This window comes from Balaenoptera borealis (assembly GCF_965194805.1).
Source record: "Balaenoptera borealis genome assembly, chromosome: 5".
NCBI classification, from domain to species: Eukaryota; Metazoa; Chordata; class Mammalia; order Artiodactyla; family Balaenopteridae; genus Balaenoptera; species Balaenoptera borealis.
Genome location: NC_138862.1, coordinates 45,972,321 through 45,998,348, shown reverse-complemented (window position 1 = coordinate 45,998,348; position 26,028 = coordinate 45,972,321). Strand labels below are relative to the sequence as shown.

Genomic DNA, 26,028 nt, shown 5'->3' with positions numbered 1-26,028 from the left:
GGGCGGGCGGCGCGATTCAGACCATCTCGGGCAGGAGAAGCGCGGGCGCTATGCGCTCCCAGCGCGGCTACTTCTCGCGCTGTGCAGCGGCTCCTCCTCCTGCCCCCAGCCCGCCCGCCCCCGGGAGGAGCCAGAGGCCGCGGCACCGCCCCGAGCCCGGGACCCGCCGCCGTCCGCCACCGCCGGCCGGGTCCTCGCTGCCGGCGCTGGCCTGAGACCCGGCGGGACGCGCAACCCCGCTACGCCGAGCTCTGGGCTTCCCGCCCAAACGAGCTCCAGCCCGTTTGTCTTTTCGCTCAAATTTTCCTTCCTATTACTGATTTGTTTTTCTATCCTCCAGCCAATGGACGGAACAGTTTTCAGACTTTTGAAAGAAGTTCATGAACTAAAGTTTGTGAACACACCTGGTAAACTGCGGTACGAGAATGGCCTTGGCTGCCTTTCAGATAACGAACAGCTATTCCTAAAACAGCTTCCCAGGGCTGCAAAAGATGAGGTTACCCCGTGGCCGAGTCTTAGAAGTGGAGGGCTCCGTAGGTGCCTGTCTAGATCTGTCAACAACTCGTTTCTTGTTCGGCTGGCTTACTACTGTGTGGAGTAACTTACTCTAACCCAGATGTGTTTTGATATTTCTCACACTCCGTGTTACACACTACTCCCCGGCGAACCCTCTTGCAAAACGTCACTGATCAAAAACAAGTGTAATTCAAACCTGTAAATGCTGGAACAAATGTAGTCATTACACAGACGTCACTGAAATCTGGAGACCAAAAGGTCCTTAAGATTTGCTTTTAAATATGTCTAAATACAGTAGTTTGGATTTTCTTAGTTTTTAAAAAAAAGTTACATACAAAAAGCTGTAATAATTAATGTATGCAACTTGATGAGTTTGAAGATAAGTATACACCATGCAACCATCATGGCAATCTATGCCATAAAACCATCCATCACCTCCAGAAGTTCCCTCCCACCCTCTTAGTTATTATTATTATAAACACTTATGACGTAAGATCTGCCCTCTTAGCAAAGTTTTAAGTATACAATGCAGTATTGTGAACTATAGGCACTGTGCTGTAAGTAGAGCTCTAGGACTTACTCATCTTGCGTAACATCAACTTTGTACCCTTGGAATAATACCGCCCTGTTTCCCCTTCTCCAGGCCCTGGCAACCTCCTTTCCACTCTCTGCTTCTATGGATTTGACTTTTTTAGATGCATCAATATAAGTGAATCCATATAGTATAGTATTTGGCCTTCTATGTCTGACTTATTTCACTAATATAGTAGCACGATTTTTTTTTTTTTTTTTAGTTTTTTATACCCTAGTGGCTAGTAGAGAAAATATCAAGGGGCCCATTCACCCCAGGTGTTTTGTTTTAAAGCCAAGCTGCCCCTGTGAGGGTGTAGAAATCAGAAAAGTGAATATCCTATGCCCGTTCACTAAAAATGTTATACAAGTAAATGAGGTAAAAATGAAATGTCCAAGGCAGTTTTGACTTGGGGGAGGGGCAGGAAGGTACCCTGAGGTCATCCCCGCTCTGGCTTTGGAGTCCTGGGGGAGGAGAAGGTTGCTGATGAGTCGATTGGGTGGCTACACACCCCCGGTCATTTCAGCACCAGCTGATGGCTGTTGAGCCTCCCTGCCACACCACAGCTGCCTCGCAGAAGCACTCCAGCCCCTACTAACTGCAGCAGAGCCCAAAGCCGCTCACCCTAATTTGTTCTGGCTCAATTTAACCTACCAAAGTCAAATCAGTCTAGTTTCCTTCTGCTGGGTTCATCCCAGACGATCCCTCAAGATTGGGATCGTCTGGGATCAAAAGTGCTAGTCAGCACTTTCTCTTTTGCAAATCTTTCCTCCCTCTCTGTGAGTCTGAGAAAAAAGGGCAAAGCTAGAATAATACACTAGAATAAGACAAGTAAAATTTCCAGTTCGAGCCTTATTATTTTAGGGAAGAATCTCCATTAAAGGCCAGCTTACCAGAAAGCCCAGAGAATATGAAAGCAAAGAGAGTATGAAGCAAACCGTTCCCTCCAGCTAGAAGGCCTAGGGAATTAATCTCCCCAAAGGAATGTTAAATAACTACCAGATGTGTCCACCACTTGTACTGTGACCGAAGCAAGCCCTACACCCTAATACCTACCCAGAGGGTAGATTTTCAGGAAGTCTTTCTGGGGATAAAAACTTACTGGGGCCAGTAAGATTTATTACTGAGCTATGGTTTTATCTAATAATGCTATTTCTTTAAGAAAGGAATTTCTCTAAAAAATAGCTGTTAAGGAGAATGCTGTGATAGTCATATTTTTTCAATAACCACTATCCTTGGTAAAAGAGAAGGCATCAGAATCATGATGGGTAAAGTCCTTCATTCATATAGAAACTTTCTATAGTATTGGTGGTGATAGTACATGTAGTAGAAATAATGCTAATGTTCATCCAGCTAGAATCCCTTCTATTAATAAACAGCTTGCAAAGGTATAAGATAATATAAATGTTATTAGAGGCCCCTAAAATGAACAGTTGGTCCAATACAGACCCATGATATATATATATACACATATGTGTGTATATATATATATATATATATACACACACACACATGTGTATATATATATATACACATATGTATATATATATATATATACACATGTGTGTGTGTATATATATATATATATATATATATATTTTTTTTTTTTCCCTCAAAAGCAACTGCTTCATGAAGGAAACAATGTCAAACGATATTCTAATCTCCAGCCTGTGGTAGAACAAAGCATTTGAATGAATTGTGAGGTAAGTATACATGGTGTCCTGCCTCCATTAAGGCAAACTTCGTCTATGAAAAATTAGCTTAAAACCATAAATTAATGATTCCTGAATTTTAATTTATTTACTTTTCAAGTACTTATCAGTTCCTAGATGTCCTCCATTCTTGTATTCTAAACTCATAATAACAAATTTCTGAATACTAAGTTCTAAGATTACGTTAGGAAGTCTGTAAAAAAGTTGAATTTTAGAGTTGTAAGGATCTTAGAGATGCGAAATTAGCACAGTTGTCTTCATTTGTTCATTCAGTTTTTCTGAAGACATTTAATAAGTATCCGCAGTAGAAGCATATTTACTGTGAAGCTGATGAAGCTGAAGCTTCAGGGCATCTCACTGGTATGGTCTCTTCCAATGTGAACTCAGGAATGCCATCACTTGGTCGTGTGTGTTTATGAAATTTACAAAAGCAAACATTTAAACTGCAATTAAGACCACAATCTCTTTCCACTTGGATTTTCCCTCCATCACCTTATGCCTAGAGTCAGTTGGTATTGGAGTTATTGGGGGCACTTTGGGATCTGCCGGGAAATTTGCGTTGGGGATACGTTAAGTTTGGATTTAGTAGGATATATTTATTTGGTTGTCAGCTTCTCCAAAGAATAGTTGTTACTGCTTAAATTCCAATTTGTCCATTGTGCAACTTACCAAGCATTACACCCAGGATATATTATCACTACATAAATGCATCCTAATTCCCCTAACATTGAAAATATGTGTGGGTAGTGGAGGTGAAACAAGATTCAAAATGTACAATAGCAAAAGGCGAGTTGTAGAAAATTATTTCGGGCATCAGAAGACAAAACTAAAACAGAAAGAATCACTTCTAATTGATGTAATTTCTCTCATAACAGTAATATATTCAATAATGGAGTGTATATAATTTTTATAATTGTAAATGCAGCAAACTTTTTTTTAATGAAAATCATGTAAAATAGAATTTTTCAGAATTTTTGTTTGTAGGGCACAAACCTGTAGCAATACCACAAACAATGAGTGTGTATGTGAGTGTATAGTGTTGTATGTTTACCTGGCCCTTCTATCAATAATAAATACACTCAACCAAATTTGAGGAAAGACTGAATTCTATTTCCATTATATGTACAGAAAATGATACTAGAAAATCATTGTCATATGAAATGCTATCAAAGAGTATACCAACAAAAGTATAAGAAAAAAAATATTATAGAGGTATACCAGGCAGTAAATGGAAAAAATACTGTTTTTCTAGACTTCGTGATATTTGTAGTATTAGTCAACCTTTTAAAATTGGTAATTTGTATGGTTTATTTTTTCATTCACCTTTTTAAAAATTTACTTATTTATTTTTGGCTGCATTGGGTCTTCGTTGCTACATGCGGGCTTTCTCTAGTTGCGGCGAGCGGGGGCTACTCTTTGTTGCGGTGCGTGGGCTTCTCATGCGGTGGCTTCTCTTGTTGCAGAGCCCGGGCTCTAGGCGCGTGGGCTTCAGTAGTTGCGGCTTCATTCACTTTTATATCTAATTTTTATTTTTAATTTTAAATCTTTCTCTTTAAAGAGAAATTGCAAAAATCTTCACATACCTTAAAACCTGGATCTGTCCTTGAGTGCCAACCATGTGTCCGATACACACTCATTCTTAGAGATACAGTGATGAATAAAACCAGTGCTTTCCCTCAAGGAGCAAGTTTGATGGGGTAAACAGAGGAGCAAAGCAGGTATGACAGGGAAAATCTTTCTATGGGTATAAATAGGATGGACCCCAACTTAGTCTAGAAGGTTCCAGGAAGGCTCACTAGAGGAGATAATTTTCTTCCTCTCTGCCTCCTGTGACCACCATGACTTCCACAAAAGGTCTGCAATTCAATACTTATTTGATGTGTGAGAAAAGCTGAAGTTCATCACGCTGTAACTGAACTCCCACTCCCAATGCATAAGCACTGTACTCCTCAAAAGTATGAGAAAAGACAAAGTGCTGACTCCGAAGCATTTCAACAAAGATGCAAGTGTAGTTTAGAAATGTTAAGCTTTTTGTTCTAAAAAGTCCACCAGAGGGATAAGCTTCTGTATGTATGTTGGAGCACAGTATTTACTATGTGGCAGGTGGCCCAGGAATACTAAGACAGCTGTCAACATCAAGGAAAGCACCAGCCCATGAAAAGCAAGCAGATGGATCGGGGCACTTCACTAGCTGCCTCCTAGAATAATAGCTGTGCGTGGCCAAATGAGGCAATGTCACGCTGCCCAGGGCAGCAAAAAGCTATTACTGGGTATAAGCACTCAGTTAGGAGATGGGGCGGGGGAACGTCCTCCCCTTTCCTTTGTATAGCCCAGGTTTTCATTAAGAACCACAACAGCAAATAAGAAAGGGGGGGGAAATGATATTAGCGTTTCTCATTCTGTTACATTCTGATTATCATGGTTTGTAACACGGGAAAATGCCTCAGTCTTGCTGCTTGAATGAGAGCAGATGGTGAAATTTTAAGTAATTGGTTATTCAGACTTCTATGGGATGCATGAAGTTCTATTGTATTGTTTGTCTGGTTTTTATTTCCAGAACATGTGGAGATTGACATCTTTCAAACACACATCTTTTAATGCTTAAATTAAGATGTGTTAGTCTGATCTAAATTACATTTACTCTTTTCTTCCCTTGAAATTGATGATGATACTTATGAAGAGAAATGAATGCTTTAAAAAATTATAACATTAACAATCAAATATTTTCTTCTAAAACAGTGGAAAATTTGCTAATACCAAACCATTGTATTCTAAAGGGTATATACATAGAAGAAGGATTTCTTTGGCAAGCATAGATTATAAAATCTATTCCAAAATAGTTATTCATACCAATTCAGTTTGATATGTCTTTTGTTTGAGTCAAAAGCTAGCTATAATATAAAGTCATATGTAGACTATTAACTTTTAGTAATGCAGCTTCATACACATGACACAGATAATGGCTCAGAATAATAATTTACTATTATATGCAAAACTCAGTTCCTATATTCTGTTTTCCCAAAATAATTGATGAGTACAGAAGTTATGCACTATATTGTACATATCTGATATACAATTTTAAATGGATTTATTTTGAAAAGAACAATTGTTTATAAATTTCTGGACTACTATTTTAGTGTTTGTTGTAAATTTTGTTTATTAGGGCTCATGAAACAAAGCTTCAGAGGAAAAAGATAATTGGTTTGTGAATTAGCTTTCTTGTTTTTTTTATTTTGAAGTTGGAGAACAGACATATCCCAGAATCCTGAGTTCTCTTACTATGGACACGTTCCCAGTTTGATTTGCTGCAAATGGTTTAAAAGCAAGGCATAGAGGCAGCTGTTATTGTGAGCAAATGTTTTGATTAGAGAGAGAAAGCAGCTGGAAATGATACATGCTGTCACGTAAGATAAGCCACAGTTTTCAAATGGGGACTTTACCTAATCTGAAATTGAGATTAGCATTATTTCCTTTACATGAATTTTCTTTATATAGAATGGGCTAGAAGTCTATTCACTTTGTTTATAATCTGGAGTGATGAAGTACTGATACTTACCTATGGAAATCTTACATAGCCCATTATGAAATAATAATATTAACAAACTTTCATGAAATTTCATTTAAAAATATTGCTAAATGTAGTTAAAAAATCCATATGAAGCTTATAAAATCAAGTGTTATTGTAGAGGATACAATTTTGATTTTTTAGAAATGCAGTAAGTACATTCTCAATGCCTCCACTTTCATTTTGAAAAATTTGTAAAAATTTATCAAACTGTAACTTAATTCGTTTTGCAAATAATGAACAAAAGCAGCCTACATCAAATATTTCCATCAGTCTGTGTTAGCAACTGAATTCCTTCCTCACCTCTTCCAATCAACTTTTCATTGGTAAATAGTAAAAGGAGTTACCTATGAAAAAAAGGTAAAACAGAAGACAAGAAGTTACAATAGGAATACTTTGACTCCAGTATCGAAGTAAAAAGGTAATTCTTGTAACTGATTTCATATTAATAACCATTCTTAAGTTTCATTCATTTCTACATTCTATCTTCTACTTTACTTTTCTTTCTTTCAACTCCCCAAATAAGTACTTCTGAGTAATCAGTTTCCATCATAAGTCATTTGGTTTATTTCTCCTACAGGTGAATATATTGACATATGACTTTGAATTATCAAGTCTGGAAGACAATCAAATGAACAAATTGTTTTCATCAATTTCACAGTTGGTCTTAGATTAAGTAACTCCAGAAATGATGATTCCATTTCTATCTGGTTCAACAGGAACTCCACTTCAAATGATCAATCATGTATATCATCAAATGAAAGAGCTGACCACACCACAATATAGAACTTTATAAACCATATGCAGTCTGAGGGGAATGGAAATTAACTTATTCATTTTAAATTCTGCCACTTTCATTCTAGTTTTTCCTACCACTTAAAGACATTCTGTAGGTATATGTAGTCTCTGCAGCTTAAATAAAACACAATCTAGCTTAGAAATAAAAAGCATCTTTTAATAAAATTTAAAAAGTAGCTACTGGAAAACTCTTCCTTAGTAGGTAAGGAAGGTAGAGAAAGTTTTAAAAATTATGTATTTACTGAAAAGTTTATTAATCAGTCTACATTTCAGAAAAACAAAACAAAACAAAAAATAAGAAAATGGAAAATTCTGAAATAAAGATCTACATAGAGTCTAAATCAAGATCATTGACCTAGTAGTCATTCTTCTAGTGTTAGCTGCCTCAAACTCGATTAGGAAAGTTGGTGGGAGGAATATATATTAAAAAAAAAACCAAAAACCAAAAAACAATATCCCATCTACAAAGTTATTTTATGGCCTTCTACCTGTTCAATAAACATTCTACCTGTTCCAGGCTCTGCGTTTGGCGATGGGAATACACAATGTGATCCACACTCAAGACACTGTCTCAAAAAAGGAGAACAGAACTAAGTGACAGTTACAAACTACAGGACAGCGTGATAAATTTTAAAAGTGAGATATACGTACATTGGAAAAGGGGAGAAGAAAGTGTCTAACTGTATCACTTGGGCAGGCTGTACTTGAGGTCAGGGATAGATTTCACAAATCAGGCTCCAGAAACATGGATCAGAAAGTCCTGCAACCACAACCAGTTAAAACACCTGTTGAAACATTTATACTAGAAATGTCGCACTTGTCAGAAAGCAGTATCAAAGCCCAACAGGAGTGCATACAATACTGGGCCAACAATAGACATATAATTAATATCTGCTATCTGATTTGGTGAGGAGACATTACAGTCAGTGGGTGCTACTACATTGTGAATCATCAAATACTATGTGTAACATAAGGATAGTCAAGGGCTTTGGTATGTTAATATGAAACTACCTTTAAGTGAACTACTTGCTTCATTCTTTAAAATAATTGCATAATTAAAAAGTAGACGACAATAATAAAGTATGAGAAATATGCAAGTAGAGAAACTGCTGCACTGATCCTAACTCGACTTACATAATCTGAGTTTATGTCTGCCAATTACTGACTGAGACAGGTTAGACCAGTAAATCAGGATGGAGAAGTCTTACTACTAACCAAATATCTAATTTAGGACCAAAATCAAGTGTATACAAGAACCAAACAGTTTGACATTTGTTTGGCGTTCTTGTATAAATTGCCTTTTTCACAGCTATTACACTGAATTCACTCTAACTTGTCAGGTTGATATTATTTCTGTTGGGAAATCCAGGAAGTCACCTGGTCCATGTTTATGATTAGTGGTTAAAGTGCTTTTTTTCCTCTAAAAATTGGCAGTAGCGCTGTATTGTCTAATAGTATATCTACAAATTTCAAGAGATCTGTAACTCATATAATAAATATATTCACATTTCCCATACTGTTTGCAGTTGTCAACATATTCAGGCCGTTGATTTTTATGTTATACAATTTTAGACTTTCTTTTTTGAAAATAAATTACTCAAATCTACTGTATTCTATTCTGGTTCTTCTTATGTAAAATGTCACTTACTCTATATTACTATTTTGTATAAAATTATTTTTACCTAAAGATAATTTTTATTTTGAAATTATTTCATACTTATTGAAAAACTACAAGAATAGTACAAAGACCCTTTTTTATTCCCTGAATCATTTGAAAGTATGATTTCAAAATGATGTCCTATCACCCCTAAATACTTTGATATATTGATATAACTTACAAATATGACCATTCTGTTAAAATCCTAAATAGCCACAACACAACCCTCAAAATCAAGAAATTAATGTTACTATATTCTACCATCTTATCCTCTGGCCCCATTCACATTTTGCTAATTGTCTCATTTATGTCCATCACAGCAAAGTGATCCAATCCAGAATCACATATTACATTTAGTTGTCAAGTATCTTTAGTCTCCTTCATTCTGTAGAAGTGCCAGTCTTTCCTTGACTTTCATGACTGTGACACTTTTGAATGTTACAGGGACAGTCCTCCATTTGGGTATGTGGTGTTTCCTTGTGCTTAGAGTCAGGCTATGCATTTTTCATACAAATACCACAAAAGTAATGTTATGCTCTTTGCATGGCTGGTGTACATGATTTCAATTTGTCCCACTACAGATGATGTTTACTTGGATCACTTGATGAAATCCATTTTAATTTATTAGCTTTTTAACATACCTCTTAAATTTTGAAAATAGATGCTCTAGGAATGATAATACACATCCTTAATTTACACTGTCTACTAGAATTATTACTCTATCACTCCATGTAAAATGTAGAAGTTTTGAAGCTGTTTAGGTCCTTTATAAGCCACCCGCATCAGTTATATTGCAGTGTCATATGTCATTTGTATTACATCTACATACATTATAAAACCCATAAGAATATGCTACACTTTTTGCTTTAAACATTTGCTTTAAACATAAGGACATTAAAGAAAAAAGTCTTTTACATTTACCCAAATATTTACCATTTAATTGGTTTTCATTGTTTCCTGAAAATTAGTTTCCCTTTAGTATCATCTCCCTTCAGCCTGAAGAACATTTCTTATAGTAGTGCAGATATAATGGTGAAATTTTTTCTTAGTTTTCTATCTTAGAATTCTGGTTCAACATTTTTTTTTTCTCTCAGTACTTTAAAGATATTGTACTACTGTTTTCTGGCACAGATTGTTCCTGATAAGAAATCCACAGTAGTTTGTAACACTATTACTTTGTATACAATGTCAATTTCTACCCCCACACCCCGATGTTTCTGAGATTTTCTTTAGTTTTCAACAATTTGCTATTTTTTTTAAAGGAATTTTTTCTTTCTTTTTTTAAAATTAATTAACTTATTTTTGGCTGTGTTGGGTCTTCGTTGCTGTGCGCAGGCTTTCTCTAGTTGCGGAGAGCAGGGGCTACTCTTCGTTGCGGTGTGTGGGCTTCTCATTGCAGTGGCTTCTCTTGTTGTGGAGCATGGGCTCTAGGCACGTGGGCTTCAGTAGTTGTGGCACACGGGCTCAGCAGTTGTGGCTTGCGGGCTCTAGAGCGCAGGCTCAGTAGTTGTGGTGCACAGGCTTAGTTGCTCCGCGGCACGTGGGATTTTCCCGGACCAGGGATCAAACCCATGTCCCCTGCATTGGCAGGCGGACTCTTAACCACTGCGCCACCAGGGAAGTCCCCAACAATTTGCTATCATACACCTAGTTTTTTGTTTGTTTTGTATTAACCCTATTTGGGGTTTGCTAAGCTTTTTGAATCTATAAAGTACATATTTCATTCAATTTAGGAATTTTTCACCCATTATTTCTTCAAAAATATATTCTGTCCCATTCTCTCTTTCCTCTCCCTGTGGGACTCTATTACATATATTTAAAAAATTTGGATATTATCCCACAGGATCCTGAAGCACTGATGATTTTTTTTCAATATTTCTTGCTCTCTCTTTTTCAGATGGAACACTTTCTATTCATCTGTATCTTCGAGTTCACTGCTTATTTTCTCTGTTATTTTCATTCTATGAAATGAATGATTTCTATGATTTTTTTAACGTCAGATATTGTGTTTTTCAGTTCTAGAATTTCATTTACTTTCTTTTTATATTTTCTATTTTTTCTGCTGAAATTCCTATCTTTTCATTTGTTATAAGCAAGTTTTCCTTTGCCTCATTGAGATATTATAGCTGCCTTAAAGTCCTTATCTGATCATTCCATTTGAGTCTTCACAGTATTGACCTCCATTATCTTTTCCCTTGAGAATGGGTCACAGTTTTCTGCTTTTTCACATAACAAGTAATTTTGTACTTAATAAACCTCACCAAGGAGGTGAAAGACTTATACACTGAGAACTATAAAACATTAATAAAGGAAATTGAAGATGACTGAAAGAAATGGAAAGATATCCCATGCTCTTGGATTGAAGAATTAATATTGTAAAAATGGCCATACTACCCAAAGCAATCTACAGATTTAATGTGATCCCTACCAAATTACCCATGACCTTTTCCACAGTACTAGAACAAATAATCCTAAAATTCATATGGAACCATAAAAGACCCAGAATTGCCAAAGTAATCCTGAAGAAAAAGAACAAAGCAGGAGGCGTAACCATCCCAGGCTTCAGACAATACTACAAAGCTACAGTAATCAAAACAGCATGGTATTAGCACAAAAACAGACATACAGATCAATGGAAGAGAATAGAGAGCCAAGAAATAAACCCACACACCTATGATCAATTAATCTTCAACAAAGGAGGCAAGAATATACAATGGGAAAAAGACAAACTCTTCAGCAAGTGGTGTTGGGGAAGTTGGACAGTCACATGTAAATCAATGAAGTTAGAACATGCCCTCTCACCACACACAAAAATAAACTCAAAATAGCTTAAAGACTTAAACATAAGACATGAGACCATAAAACTCCTAGAAGAGAACATAGGCAAAACATTCTCTGACATAAATTGTACCAAAGTTTTATTAGGTCAGTCTTCCCAGGCAATAGAAATAAAAACGAAAATAAACAAATGGACCCTAATCAAACTTACAAGCTTTTGCACAGCAAAGGAAACCATAAACAAAACTAAAAGATAGCCTACAGAATGGGAGAAAATATTGCAAATGATGCGACTGACAAGGGATTAATCTAAAAAATTTACAAACAGCTTGTGTGGTTCAATATCAGAAAAACAAAAACAATCCAATCAAAAAATGGGCATAGGGGCTTCCCTGGTGGCTCAGTGGTTAAGAATCCGCCTGCCAATGCAGAGGACATGGGTTTGAGCCCTGGTCCGGGAAGATCCCACATGCTACAACTAAGCCCTTGCGCCACAACTACTGAGCCTGCGCTCTAGAGCCCGCGAGCCACACCTACTGAAGCCCGCATGCCTAGAGCCCGAGCTCCGCAAAAAGAGAAGCCACCACAATGAGAAGCCCATGCACCTCAACAGAGAGTAGCCCGGCTCATGGCAACTAGAGAAAGCCACGTGCAGCAACGAAGACCCCAATGCAGCCCAAAATAAATAAATAAATAAATTTATTAAAAAAAAAAAAAATGGGCATAAGACCTAAAGAGACATTTCTCCAAAGAAGAAATACAGACGGCCAATAGGCACATGAAAAGATGCTCAACATCACTAATTATTAGAGAAATGCAAATCAAAACTACAATGAGGTACCACCTCACACATGTCAGAGTGGCTGTCATTAAAAAGTCTACAAATAACAAATGCTGGAGAGGGTGTGGAGAAAAGGGAACCTTCCTACACTGTTGGTGGGAATGTAAGTTGGCTCAGCCACTGTGGAAAACAGTATGGAGGTTCCTCAGAAAACTAAAAAATTACCATATGTTCCAGCAATCCTACTCCTGGGCATATATCCAGACAAAACTATATAACTCAAAAATATACATGCACCCCTATGTTTACAGCAGCACTATTCACAATAGCCAAGACGTGGAAACAACCTAAATGTTCATTGACAGATGAATGGTTAAAGAAGAGGTGGTACATATATACAATGGAATATTACTCAGCCATAAAAAAGAATGAAATAATGCCATTTGCCTCAACATGGATGCAACTAGAGATTATCATACTAAGTGAAGTAAGTCAGAATGAGAGAGACAAATACCATATGATATCACTTATATGTAGAATCTAAAATGACACAAATGAACATATTTATAAAACAGAAACAGTCAGGGACATAGAGAATAGACTGGTGGTTGCCAAGGGGGAAGGAGGTGGGAGAGGGTTGGATTGGGAGTTGGGGATTAGCAGATGCGATCCGGTATATATAGGATGGATAAACAACAAGGTCCTACTGTATAGCACGAGGAACTATATTCAATATCCTGTAGTAAACCATAATGGAAAAGAATATGAACAAGAACGCATATATATATATACACAACTGAGTCACTTTGCCATACAGCAGTAATTAACACAACATTGTAACTGTAATTCAACTATACCCAGACCAGGGATCGAACCCGTGTCCCCTGCATTGGCAGACAGATTCTTAACCACTGCACCACCAGGGAAATCCCTCTTATTTAAATTCTATGGAGATTATTGGTAATTTTTCTTTAGCAGGACTTCATTCTGGTTAGATTCAGGCCAAAAGTTCCAACCAGCCTTCTGGGAGTCATATTTCAATGTTATTTCTGATTTCAAAAACCTCCAGAGTTTTATTCATATCTAGGCCATGTGTGAGCCACCCAGTAGCTAATCTTGGATTTGGGTCATAGTTTACTTCTCAAAGTCTGTGTATGCTGTTTGGACTCAGACCCACACTGAGGGCAAGACTGAGATTTCATAAGCAACTTTACGGGGTTACTTTGCTGATCTCTTCCCTCTCCCAATCTCCTCTGTACTTTAGTTCCTGGGGCTCCCCCCACTTTTTTTTTTTTTAACCTCCCAGCTAGAAAGCTGAGGCTTTATGTGCCCTGCTCTACCATACACTTCCTATGAATATGCCCATCTGGGGCCAAGCAGTGGGAAGACAGAGAGAACAAAAGCAATGGGATTTACCACATCCTCTTGGGACCACAGCTCCTCTGATTGTACACGAAGGTTCCCTTTCCTCAGAATCTTAGGTGTCTGTGGGTTTGCCACTGCCACTGTTGCTACTGTTGCTGCTGCTGACACCCTCAGATTGTTTGAGAGCTGGTGTACAAGAAAACATAGAAAAAGAAAATGGAGTATTTTCTTAATTTTTGCTGGTCATTAGGAGACTCCCTTCCCACTCTTTGAGCCAAAATTAGGTTTTCTCTGGAGCTCTGTCTGCACAGATTCCCAATTCTGGGTTTTAAGCAGCCTTAAGCCCAAGTAGAGGGGCTACCAAAGGGGGAAAAAATGGGTAAACTCACTGTTGGTCTTGTGGTATGTTAAATTCTGGTCTTCTTCAATCTGACTGCTACTCAGAGTCCTCAAGTAGCTGGCCCATGCATTCAAATAGCTGGTCTATGCAGGTTTTATGGCTGCATTCGGTGGGGATAGGATGGAGTGTACTTACTCTAACTTACCCAGAGCCAGAACTTCCAAGGTAGCTTTTGATCAACTGTTTATCACTATGCTCACTTGAGGGTGACTTTTACGTGCTTCAAAATCCTAGGGCTTCAGGATGTGGACGGTGTGGGAGGGTATATGCGTTACGTGGGGGCAGTAGTTAAGTATGAAATCTCTGTATCTTCTGCTCAGTTTTGCTGTGAACTTCAGTTTGCTCTAAAAATAAAGTCTATTTAAAAAATGATGATCCTGGTGACAAGATGGCAGAGTAGGACATGAGCTCACATCTTCTTATGGAAACATCAAAATCAACTAATTGCTGAACAACCACTGACAGAAAAATGCTGGAACCACCAAAAAAGATACCCTACAACCAAAGACAAAGAAGAAACCACAATGAGACAGTAGAAGGGGCACAATCGTGATAAAATCAAATCCCATACCTGCCGGGTGGGTGACCCACAAACTGGAAAATAATTATACCACAGAAGTTCTCCCACAGAAGTGAAAGTTCTGAGCCCTACATCAGGCTCCCTAGCTTGGGGGGCCTGGAAAAGGGAGGAAGAGCCCCCAGAGAATTTGGCTTTGAAGGCCAGAGGGGTTTGATCACAGGAATTCTTCCACAGGACTGGGGGAAACAGAAACTCCACTCTTGGAGGGCACACACAAGGTCTTGTGTGCACCAGGACCCAGGGAAAAAAACTGGATAGCTATACGTAAAAAAAATGAAATTAGAACATTCTTTAAAGCCATACAAAAAAATAAACTCAAAATGGGATAAAGACCTAAATTTAGGATCAGATACTATAAAACTCTTAGAGGACAACATAGGCAGAATACTCTTTGACATAAATCATGGCAATATCTTCTTCAAGCCGTCTCCTAGAGTAATGGAAATAAGAACAAACAAACAAAAAAGCCAAATGGGACCTAATTAAACTCAAAAGCTTTTGCACAGCAAAAGAAACCGTAAACAAAACAAAAAGACAACCTAGAGAATGGGAGAAAATATTTGCAAAAGATGTGACCAACAAGGGATTAATCTCCAAAATTTACAAACACCTCATGTGGTTCAATACCAAAAAAACCAACAACCCAATCAAAAAATTGGCAGAAGACCTAAATAGACATCTCTCCAAAGAAGACAAACGGATGGCCAAGAGGCACATGAAAAGATGCTCAACATCACTAATTATTAGAGAAATGCAAATCAAAACCACCATGAGATATCACCTCACACCAGTCAGAAGTACTGTCATCAAAAAGTCTACAAACGATAAATGCTGGAGAGGGTGTGGAGAAAAGGGAACCCTCCTACACTGTTGGTGGGAATGGAAATTGGTACAACCACTATGGAGAACAGTATGGAGGTTCCTTAAAAAACTTTAAAGAGAGCTACCATATGATCTAGCAATCCCACTCCTGGGCATATATCCAGAGAAAAACATGGTTCGAAAGTATACATGCACCCCTGTTCGCTGAAGCGCTGTTTACAATTGCCAAGAGATGGAAGCAACCTAAATGTCCATTGACAGATGAATGGATAAAGGAAGTTGTGGTATATATATACACAATGGAATATTACTCAGCAATTAAAAAGAATGATATAATGTCCTTTGCAGCAACATGGATGGACCTGGATATTAACATACTAAGTGAAGTAAGTCAGACAGAGAAAGACAAATATCATATGATATCACTTATATGTAGAATCTAAAAAAAAAAAGTGATACAAATGAACTTATTTACAAAACAGAAACAGACTCACAGACTTAGAAAATGAACATATGGTTATCCGGGTGGGGGGAGGGATAGATTGGGAGTTTGGTATTGACATGTACACACTGCTATATTTAAAATAGATAACCAACAAGGACCTACTGTATAGCACAGGAAACTCTGCTCAATATTCTGTAATAACCTGAATCGGAAAAGAATTTGAAAAAGAATAGATGTTTGTATATGTATAACTGAATCACTTTGCTGTACACCTGAAACTAACACAACATTGTTAATCAACTCTACTCCAATATAAAATAAATATTTAAAACATTTAAAACATAAAAATGAAAAAAGAAAAGTCCTAGGGGAATACTTCTCATGTATTCTACCATAGGTGACTCTGATGAAAATTTGAGAATATTGTTGGATATAGCCTGGGTTCCTCAGAAAGCATTGCTGAGGCAGAGATATTTTGTATCAATTTATTAGGAAGTAAAGTTATGGGAAAGGAGAATGAAGCAGGTTAGGAGAGTGGCAATGCGAGGTGTTACTGAGCTGGCCGCTGCTAAGTGTGACTGTTAGTCAAAGTAATCATCCCAGAAGCTATACATGGTGAGTCTCTAGACTGTCCATGACTGATGGGAAAAATAGAAAGAGGGAAGAATTTTATCACTAGTTCTTGTCTTCCACTTGTCAATGGTTCCCCTGCTGGCTTATGTGTGTTTTGGAATGGTAGGGGTGGGGGCATGGGAACAAAAATAGGGTGCTCTGCATCTACATATAGTTGGCTGGAGCCTACAAGCAGTGGCAGCTGAAACAAGAGATGGTGAGTCTGAGAGAATCTGAAATAGCTCATAAAATGTGTCTGAAATGATACATACCTTAAAAATTAAGAAATCCCTCAGATTACTGGCTTGGTTTGAGGCATGGAACTACAAAGTATTGTGGCCAAAAAAACCATAGGTCTTTTTTGGGCCAGGCTAGGTTGTGGCTGCTTAGGTATTGATTTCTTTGACACTTCCTGAAAAATTAAGCTGTTCAGAAGTTTCCAGGTGACCTTAACTGAACTATATGAAAGTGCTATCATTCAGCTGCTTTGGGCCTACAAAATGGCAATGCCATATGGTTCAATTAAATAGAATATGTTAAGACTTTCCATAGGGAACCCTAGGAACTGATATACTTCTTAGAAAACACTTAGGACAGAAACCAGCAGAGAAAAGGATCTTAGGTGGTGAGTGGATATTCAAAACAAGAGTGACTAGGATGTGTAAAGAAGGAAGATGAAATGCATCAGCTTCCTCAATAAAGGATTATGGTAAAGACTCAAACATTCGAGACACAATTATTGCCCTTGCAAATCAAGGTTATGCACACGTCTCTAAAATAAGTACTGAGTCAAATTCTAGAATAATTTTGAGGGAAACAATTTTTCTAAATATAAGATAGTCTGTGAAGTGATTTACATTATTACGCAGAGCCATGTCAATCCCTAATGTGTTCATATTCTGGCTTCCAGGCTGTGACCCGGGTTTACTGGAATAAGCAAATGTGCTATCAATTTTAGAGAGCCATCTACTCACTGATAGCTACAAGGACTTGGAAGCAATCTGAAATCATGATTTTTCTGTGAGTTAGCCCAGATCTGAGTTTTGTCCAGGGCACCACTGAACCCTCCCACTCCATACTATTTTCTGTAAGAAGGAAGAGAAGGTAAGGATTTGGGTACGTCCTTTATAATTAGAGAGTTTACACTTGAGTTACACTATGAAAAATTTTTTCTGATTGTAGTTGATTAGAGGATTATCTTAATAAATGCATATATATTGATATTAACTTACACCTTTTGAAGAACAATTTGAAGTAAGGCTAAAGAAAAAGAGATGAAAAAAATAAAAACTAACCATGAGTTAAGTGAATAACCTCAAAGTTTCCTTAGAATAAGACACTTAGCATGACGGTTTTTCATTTTATTATGAAGTGACCTTAGGATGTAGATACTCTTCCTCAGTTTTCTTCTGTAAGGTAGGATACATAAGACAGATATTTAAATAAATCTAATAAAAATAAAGATGTATTAAGTTAAATACAGAGTACTGTATAATCTTTAAATGCAAATAAAGTCTTTGTGGCACTAGTAATACTCTTATATTAAAAGGAAATACAATTGTAGGCTTCCTAGACAAAGTTGCTGCTTGAATCCTATTCTACTGTAGGGCAAGCCCTATTCCTATTCCTAAAAAAGACTAAGACCTCCTGATATGGAGGCAAAGCCTCAGAATTGTCCTGATCTCTTTAAGAAAGAACTATAGTCTATTTCTTAAGTTTATACCCATTTCCCATATAGACAAGTTCTGTGATAAGTATTGATATATCTGCTTGTTACATCTGAAGGTCTAATTAGTAGAAAAATACTGCCTCTTGCCTTTATAGAGACCAACACACTTTTTAATCGGCAAACATAGCATTACTATTTAAAAAATAGTTCTGTATTAGACGTATTTCAAATTAGAAAAACAAATTTTAACATTAACAAGATACCATGTTGATACAGGGTCTTGGAAATCATTTTATTTGTTCTTAAGAAATTTTGTCCTGCTATGAATAAATGAAATAAAATTAGTCACAGTATGGGGGTTTTACAGTGTAAAAACGGATAAGTGATATTTTGTGAATCTATAAATTAAGCTCATGGAATTAGTGGACAGTACTTAATACACTAATAATCCAGCATCTAAAAAATGCAGTAAAAACTCTATCAGGTAGACAATAAAGTTTCCAGAAATGGCAAGAACTGATGTATCACATTTAAGAGCATCACAAAAACAAACAAAATAAAAAACCCTACAACACAGAAAGGATAACGTATCTGTAAGATATATCTATAAACCTTCCCAAGAAAGCCCTGGGGTAATAGTTAGTGATCACTAAAATGAGTGAAGTGAGAGCTTCCTATGACCTTAGGATGGTGCATTCTGATATACACACACACGCACACACTGAGCCTAAGAAAATAGAGCTTAATGTGAAATTGGCTTTAACTCCAACATTAATGATTACTCTCAATTAGAGGAAATGTAAACCTATCTCAGTAATGTTTTACTGTAACATTGTAACATTTCATTAAATAATTGGACGAGTTTATAAAGTTTTCCAAAAGAGAATGACACACACACACACACACACACATACACACTGATTTCTGGGCCTAGGCCTTTATGGATATATGTTATTCCAATAGTCAAATGGCAAAAATTTAGAACACTGAGGCAAAGCCATAAAATATTTGCAATTAAGAAAATATTTTTAGCTATAGTTGTTACTTGGGGTCACAACTTAAAATGCATATCCACACATTGGATTATTAATGTGTCTACATTTTACCACGTTTCAAGACTGTCAACACTAGTTGTCAGTTAACTCAAAATATTGGTAAAAGTCACTGAGAAATCTGGAAGACCAAGCCAGATGCTTGGGGATAATCTGTGTGTGATTAAACTTTGAAACATTTACATGTCTGATGTTTCACAATCAGCCCCATCTGTTGCCACCCATTTAAAGAAAAAGAAGGAAAAAGACGTCAGAGGGACAAGACATCAATATAACTGGGGGGGGGGGAGGATTTCAATGAGCATTACTTTTCAGCTATTTGCATCTAATTTTTCATCTTTAATATAATTATTTAAGAAAGAAGTAATTTCAAATTGTTCTATTCCATTTTAGAGTGCTCTTTAGCTTTTCAAGAAACCTTGTAGAGGTTAAGAACACAAATTCTGGAGCCAGATAGTCTAGACTCAAAATCTGGGGTCTTCTGTTTATTTGCAATGGGACCGTAGGCAAGTTACTTAACCTCCTTTGCCTCACTTTCATCATCTAAGATAGGGGTCGGCAAAGTTTTTATGTAAAGCCCCAGACAGTAAATAATTTCATGCTCTGTGGGCCACGTACTGTATCTGTTGCCTTTTTTTTTTTTAAATAACACTTTAAAAATGTAAAACCATTATTAGCTCAAGGGCCATACAAAGACAGATTAGTAGTTTGTTGACCTGTGACCTACATAATAGAGATAATAGCACCTACCTCATAGAGTTGTTATGATGATTTTTTTGAATTTTATTTATTTTTTTATACAGCAGGTTCTTATTAGTTATCCATTTTATACATATTATATTATGATGATTAAATGAATTAATATACATATGTAAAATGCTTAGAAAGTGCCTGGCACATAGTAAAAACCACAAAAATGTTAATTATTACTACTATATTTCTAACCATATTTTATTTTCAAAGTACCTCCTATTCCTCTATGACTTCTAGCATTACTTGGTGACTTGAAATTTGGTGAAGAATTAAATTTGTCCTTTTTGGTTTATTCTAAATCACCAGAGAAAAGCTTAATACTATATGTTCATGAAGCTGCCAAGTGTGGCATTAAAATCGAATGATCAGAGGGAAGAATCAGTAATGGTCCTGAGGCAGTTCCTTGCAAACCCCAGAAGGAACATCCTTAATGAGAAAGATTCACAATAAAAATGTAATAAATAAGTTACTTGAAACATTCAATTAAACACAATAACCATTTCTCAGTCAAAGTATTTCCTTCCAGTCACAGAAATGAACAAACCCATTTTAACATCTGTTTAAGTGAGCATTTAATATTGGTTTTATTTATTTTTTAACTAAGAAGCAAGAAGGAAAACTCAGAAAGCAAATCAGTTAAAATGCTACAGTATTTTAATGTACCAGAGTTACATGCAGAATGTATTTGCCTTAAGTTTTCTCTAGAGTAACTACATATATTTATGGAAATCACAATACGGTGGGAAAAAAATAACTTAAGTAATCAGAAGGCAATTCATAATTTTTAGCAGACAACCTATAAATGAAAAATATATACAACTCAGCTCTTTTGTGATTTATAAGGCACAGGCTGAATAGGGCCACATTATAAACATTTAAATGCAAAACATACAATAGGCTAACTTTTGAACAATTTATGAGGTGTCACATTGAAATGTGGAGCTTAATGAATTAAACTTTGTTAACACAGTGATGTCTAAACATAAAAAAACACTTGCTTGAGCTTTAATGCAATAAATTTTAATTGCATAATATGTTAAATACAAATGCAATAACCTCAGTGTATACACACATGGCGTGCTGTGACCACTGTAGCCCAACTTGCTTCTACATAATCTTTACATAAAAATGTAGAGTACAAATGGATGTTTATACACTATAAACTAGATCTGGAGATCATGAAAACAAAGGAAGCAGTTAGTAAGCTCTCTTCTACATATTTGCATAGGTGTGAATTACTGTAGTTTGTGGAATACTAATTTAGCATCAACAAATCAACATAATTTCAAGAATTATTTTTTTCATAGTCATTCCTGCCCAGAGTTTAAATTTTGAAGTGTTAATAGACTTAAAACAAGCAAAAAGAAAAAAACAGCAGTCCCTTGTCCCTGACCTCCAGCACCCCAATCCTGGTATCCCACCCCAGTAAGAGATTTTCCCCATCCTTTTAGCTATTCTTATGGCAGATACCTCTATATTTCTAAAATCAGTAATACTCTTAGCTCTTGAATCATCCATTTTAAACAGATTGTTTGGTTCTGAATCCCAGCACCACCATTTACTAGCTCTGTGACCTTAAACAACCTTTTTTTAGGCCTCAGTTTCCTTGTCTATAAAACAAACACTAGAATCTACTACATAAGGCTATTATGAGGATTATATCATGCAAAATCCCATACATATAATAATATCTTGCTCAAAATATAGTGATAGCTTTTATTATTGTTATTGTTACCTTATGGTAGATGAGGATTTGAATTCTCTTAAAACACCCCTTTCTCCATCCTCCTAAAATAGTTACAGCATATTAGGTTTTTTTTGTTGAATTACAGTGTTTTCATCTTCATGTCTTTTTTATATTTGAGGCAGCTCTAGATTAATGAGACTCACTTTGTATCTTCATCAAAACAATTTATGAGAGGCTGGCAACCTAGCTAAAATGCTGGATCACTGGAATATTCTGGATAACTTTCAATATGCCAAATTCAAAATCACTGGGATTTCTGGACTAAGAGAAACTGAATTACAGAACTTTTACTGTAGTTTTAAAATTATTTTATTCAAATCTCTGTGAAACATACCACTACTGTAATTATCATAATACACCTTTATTACTCACTTACCTTTTGTCTTCTGTTTTTATCATTTTCACAGCTAATGATATTTATGATGTTACACATTATATATTACAGTTTTTCTTTATATGTAATATTTTTTAGGATTTACACCATTGCTCTATCCACTGTTTCCCAGTGATTAATTAAAAATGAAAGCTTCTATTTAGAGTTTACAATTATAAGCAGTCTCTAAGTTGTGAGAAGTAACACAATTTGCATACAGTAGATGGCAGAGATATGTTTAAAATTCTAAAAAACATTTTTGTAGCAGTTTATGCTCAGGAAAAACACAGTTGGTGAGTCACAGTCTATTTTAACAAAGTACTGCAGTAAACTGGAGACATTTTAAAGGAAGAAAGAATAAGTCAGTTGTAATAATTATGAAGAATCACATTAATTCATTTTTATACCTCTTAATCTTAAAATGCAATATTTTCAGTCAGCCAATGAAATAAAATTAGATACTCTGAATGAAAAGATTCTCAAATTCTCCCTCATTAAATTTTAAGCTCTCTGAGGATTAGGAATACGTTTTGTTTACCTTGTATCACCATTGCCTAGGACAATGCCAAACTAGTAATAGGTACAGAGATGTTTCATTTATTTATTCAGTGTTTTATTCACTGAATAAATAAATTCAGCTTAACTTGGTCTCAGGTAATTTACAAATGTTTGACAGTAAAACACAAAATACCATATTAACACAGCATTATTCTTTTCAGCATATAAAGCACACTAGTTTGTATATTATATTTTATGTTTTATTGATGGTGACATATAGCAAAACTTTAATATATATTAATTACCCATGGTCCCTTATAAATATTTACAAGTTCTTTTTCACAAGCACAATCATACTACAAAGTCATATCATAAGCTAAGTTTTTAGAAGACAATTAAAAAAATAAAATGCATTAAAGATATCATAAATCAAGATGAGATACTGAGATAACTCTGACTTTACACATTCTAATTACAATCAAATGTAGACCTTTCAAGAAGTTGATAATTCTGGGGAGGGAGACCTTCAGGAAACATTTAGTTTTCATATAATTAATGGCCAGATTAGCATCCCTGAAGTCTTATGTTCTTAAAAACCTCATTCAGAGTCCATAAATGCAAGCAGAAGATTATCAAGTATTCTTAGATGTAAAAACAACTTTCAAAAAATTTAAAGTATTCAGTGTGCCTTAATATATATTCCTTGAATTGAAAATTGTTGAGGTTTCCAAATACTATCTTTTCATGTCTTCACAGCCTGGATCTGATCTGATAATAAAAACCAAATAAAAAATAATCAGTCTCTACAGGGCAAAACCCATTCTCTAAAGTAATCCAAGACATATCTATAAGAACATGGTAGAAACCTATGTGTACACGTTTTTCTTTTTAAAAGCACAATTCACACTATAGTTTTTATTTCTGTCGTTGTACGTGCACCTAATTAAAATCAACTAGTTCTACAAGGCTTGTATTAAAAAAAGCAGTCCCTTGCCTCATCCCTTTTCTCCTTTCACAGACAACTACTTTCAACTCCCTTTTAGGTGATTACCTGTGTACCTCTAAATAATATTCTTTTATTATTACTTCTTGAAATGTCAGTTCCTTCAATGTAATAAGGGGCTTCAGTTCTCACACACTTGTACACCGTTCTTCTGCCACGCTCATCATGTGACCAATACTCCCATTTTCCTAACACAGTAATGTAGTCATCAATAGGATGACTATGTGAATGCTGTTCACAGCTGAAACGAGTGATATACCCCAGTTACTTTTCCTCTCTTCTACATTTTGTTTTCCCTGCAGTTATTGTTCTTCATCCCCAACCCTGCCTTAGGTTTTTTTTTTAAATGTACTTAACATTAATTCAATCCCACTACCCTCACCCTGTTTCAACCTTTACTATTATGAAGCATACTACACAGTCGATCAATTTCACTTTCTTGAAGAACTCTCCCTTAGTCTTGTGCAAAACTATTTAATCTGAACCAGTTGTTCTCCATGTTTGCCCAGTTATTTTCATATGAGATCTTTCATTATCACTCTAGGATCTCCACTATCATCCTAGGGATTCCTTCCCAACTCTCTTGTGCAGATTTTCCTATTTCCCTTATTTTTCCTTGTTGGTTTATTCTTTTGTTTTTGATAAGTACACCTCAGTGGCTACCTTAGTAAATGGTATAGAAAGTGAACTCTTGAGACTTTACATGGCTGAAGATGTCTTAATTATACAGTTATAATACACTGATACTGCTGGCGAATATTATTTTCTCCTTAGATTCTTCCAGGCATTGCTTCCAAGTGTTGCTGGTGAGAAGTCTGTTGCTACTTTGTTTCCTTATCCTCTAGATGAAACCTCTTATTTTCTTCTCAGGAAACTTGTAGAATCTTCACTGTCTTCCAGTGTTGATTTTAATAATGATGCATCTTGGTGTGGGAATATTTTCATCCACTGCATTGGGCTCTCAAGGGGCCTTGCAACTAAAAACTCATCATTTGGTTCTGGAAAATACTGTTTGATGATTTATTTGATGACTTTCTCCCCTCTATTTTCTCTGTTCTCTCTTTTAGAACTTCTTATTAGGTTATTGAGCCTCCTAAAATGACTCCTTACTTTATCTTTTCTTTCCATTCTTTGTCTTTTTTGCACCTTCTGAGAGATTGTCTCTTTTTTATCTTCTTTTTATTGAGTTTTCCATTTCTACTATTCTATTATTATTTTCCAAGAACTCATTTTTTTGGTTCTTTGTTCTTTTTCAAGTAGTATTCTTGTCATATTCATGAAAGTAATACATTCTCTCTTATCTCTTTGAAGCTACTCTAATAGTTTTTTGAAATGTTCCCCCTAAATAGTCTTCTTCTAATCTGCTTTTTCTGTTTACATTCCATAATTCTAATGTTTTGATCTTCAAATACTTGGTGATCTTTTGCTATCTTCTCATATTATGAGTGAACACAATAAAGCTGATTGGAATTTTGTTACATGTGTGAGGCTTGTCAAAAGTGATCTTCAGTCTAGTGTATCTAGCTAAGCCATTTCCTTGAGGATTTCTGATGTTAATACCTTTAGGTCTTTTCTCTTAGTCTGTTCTGACTCCTCAAAGTTGACTTGCTATCTCCTACCTATTGCCAGTGTCTTCTAGGAGAAATAGGAGAAGGCAGAAGACGGTTATAACCTCCAGTATGAAACTTTCCGTTGCTCCTCATTTTCAGTTCAGCATGCCAACATACACTTGTGCTTGGTGTTCTCCAGTCCAGGGATACTATTTGACTCTCTGCAAAGAATGAAACTTCAATCTGCTTTTGGGGCAAGGATGTATAACTGTCTTCTCCCTTCCGTCTCACCTCATCCTTATTTCCAATTTCCTTCAATTTCTGAGCCTTTGAGGGGATTTGCAATGTAAATTAGGATGCTTTCCAGCTTTCTCCAGTGCTAGCTTAGAATTCCACTTTCTCAGGTCTGTTAAGTTATGCAACATTCATCAGATATTTGGCTTCCAAAATTTGGTTGCCATTTTTTGTCGCTCCCATTCTTTTTGGGTTAAATGGCTTTAAACAAAAGTCTCTTTACTGTTAGTGAGATCTGAAGAGGGGATGAAACTAAGTGTGTGTTCAATCCTCGGTCTTTCATTGGAATACTCATATGCATAGTTTATAAAGTTCTTATATTAAAACCTGGAAGCATTATTAACTTTTCACATACAGATAAAGAGATACAATGAATAAGTTTCATTAGTCATGTGAGACGATTTCTGTTTATAAATATCTCTCTTTACCTCTGCAATGGTTCCTGTATATTCTCTGGTGGTTTTAAAAAATATTTCATAGTCTACTC

The 26,028-nt window shown here is 36.0% G+C and overlaps 1 protein-coding gene across 16 annotated transcripts in view; it reads right to left on the bottom strand.

Moving 5' to 3' along the window:
- Positions 1–6,455: 6,455 nt before the first annotated feature.
- The window catches only part of ARL6 (ARF like GTPase 6), a 63,986-nt gene continuing 44,413 nt past the window's right edge, over positions 6,456–26,028 (bottom strand). For 3 of the 16 annotated variants that reach the window (XM_082392217.1, XM_082392223.1, XM_082392229.1), the window contains one exon: positions 6,456–7,922. In XM_082392217.1, the coding sequence (XP_082248343.1) occupies positions 7,873–7,922 (50 nt within the window). In that variant the 3' untranslated portion in view covers positions 6,456–7,872. Of the gene's footprint in view, positions 7,948–10,110; positions 23,463–26,028 lie in introns of those variants that run through there. The other 13 variants (XM_082392230.1, XM_082392224.1, XM_082392228.1 and 10 more) reach the window with 12 other exon arrangements.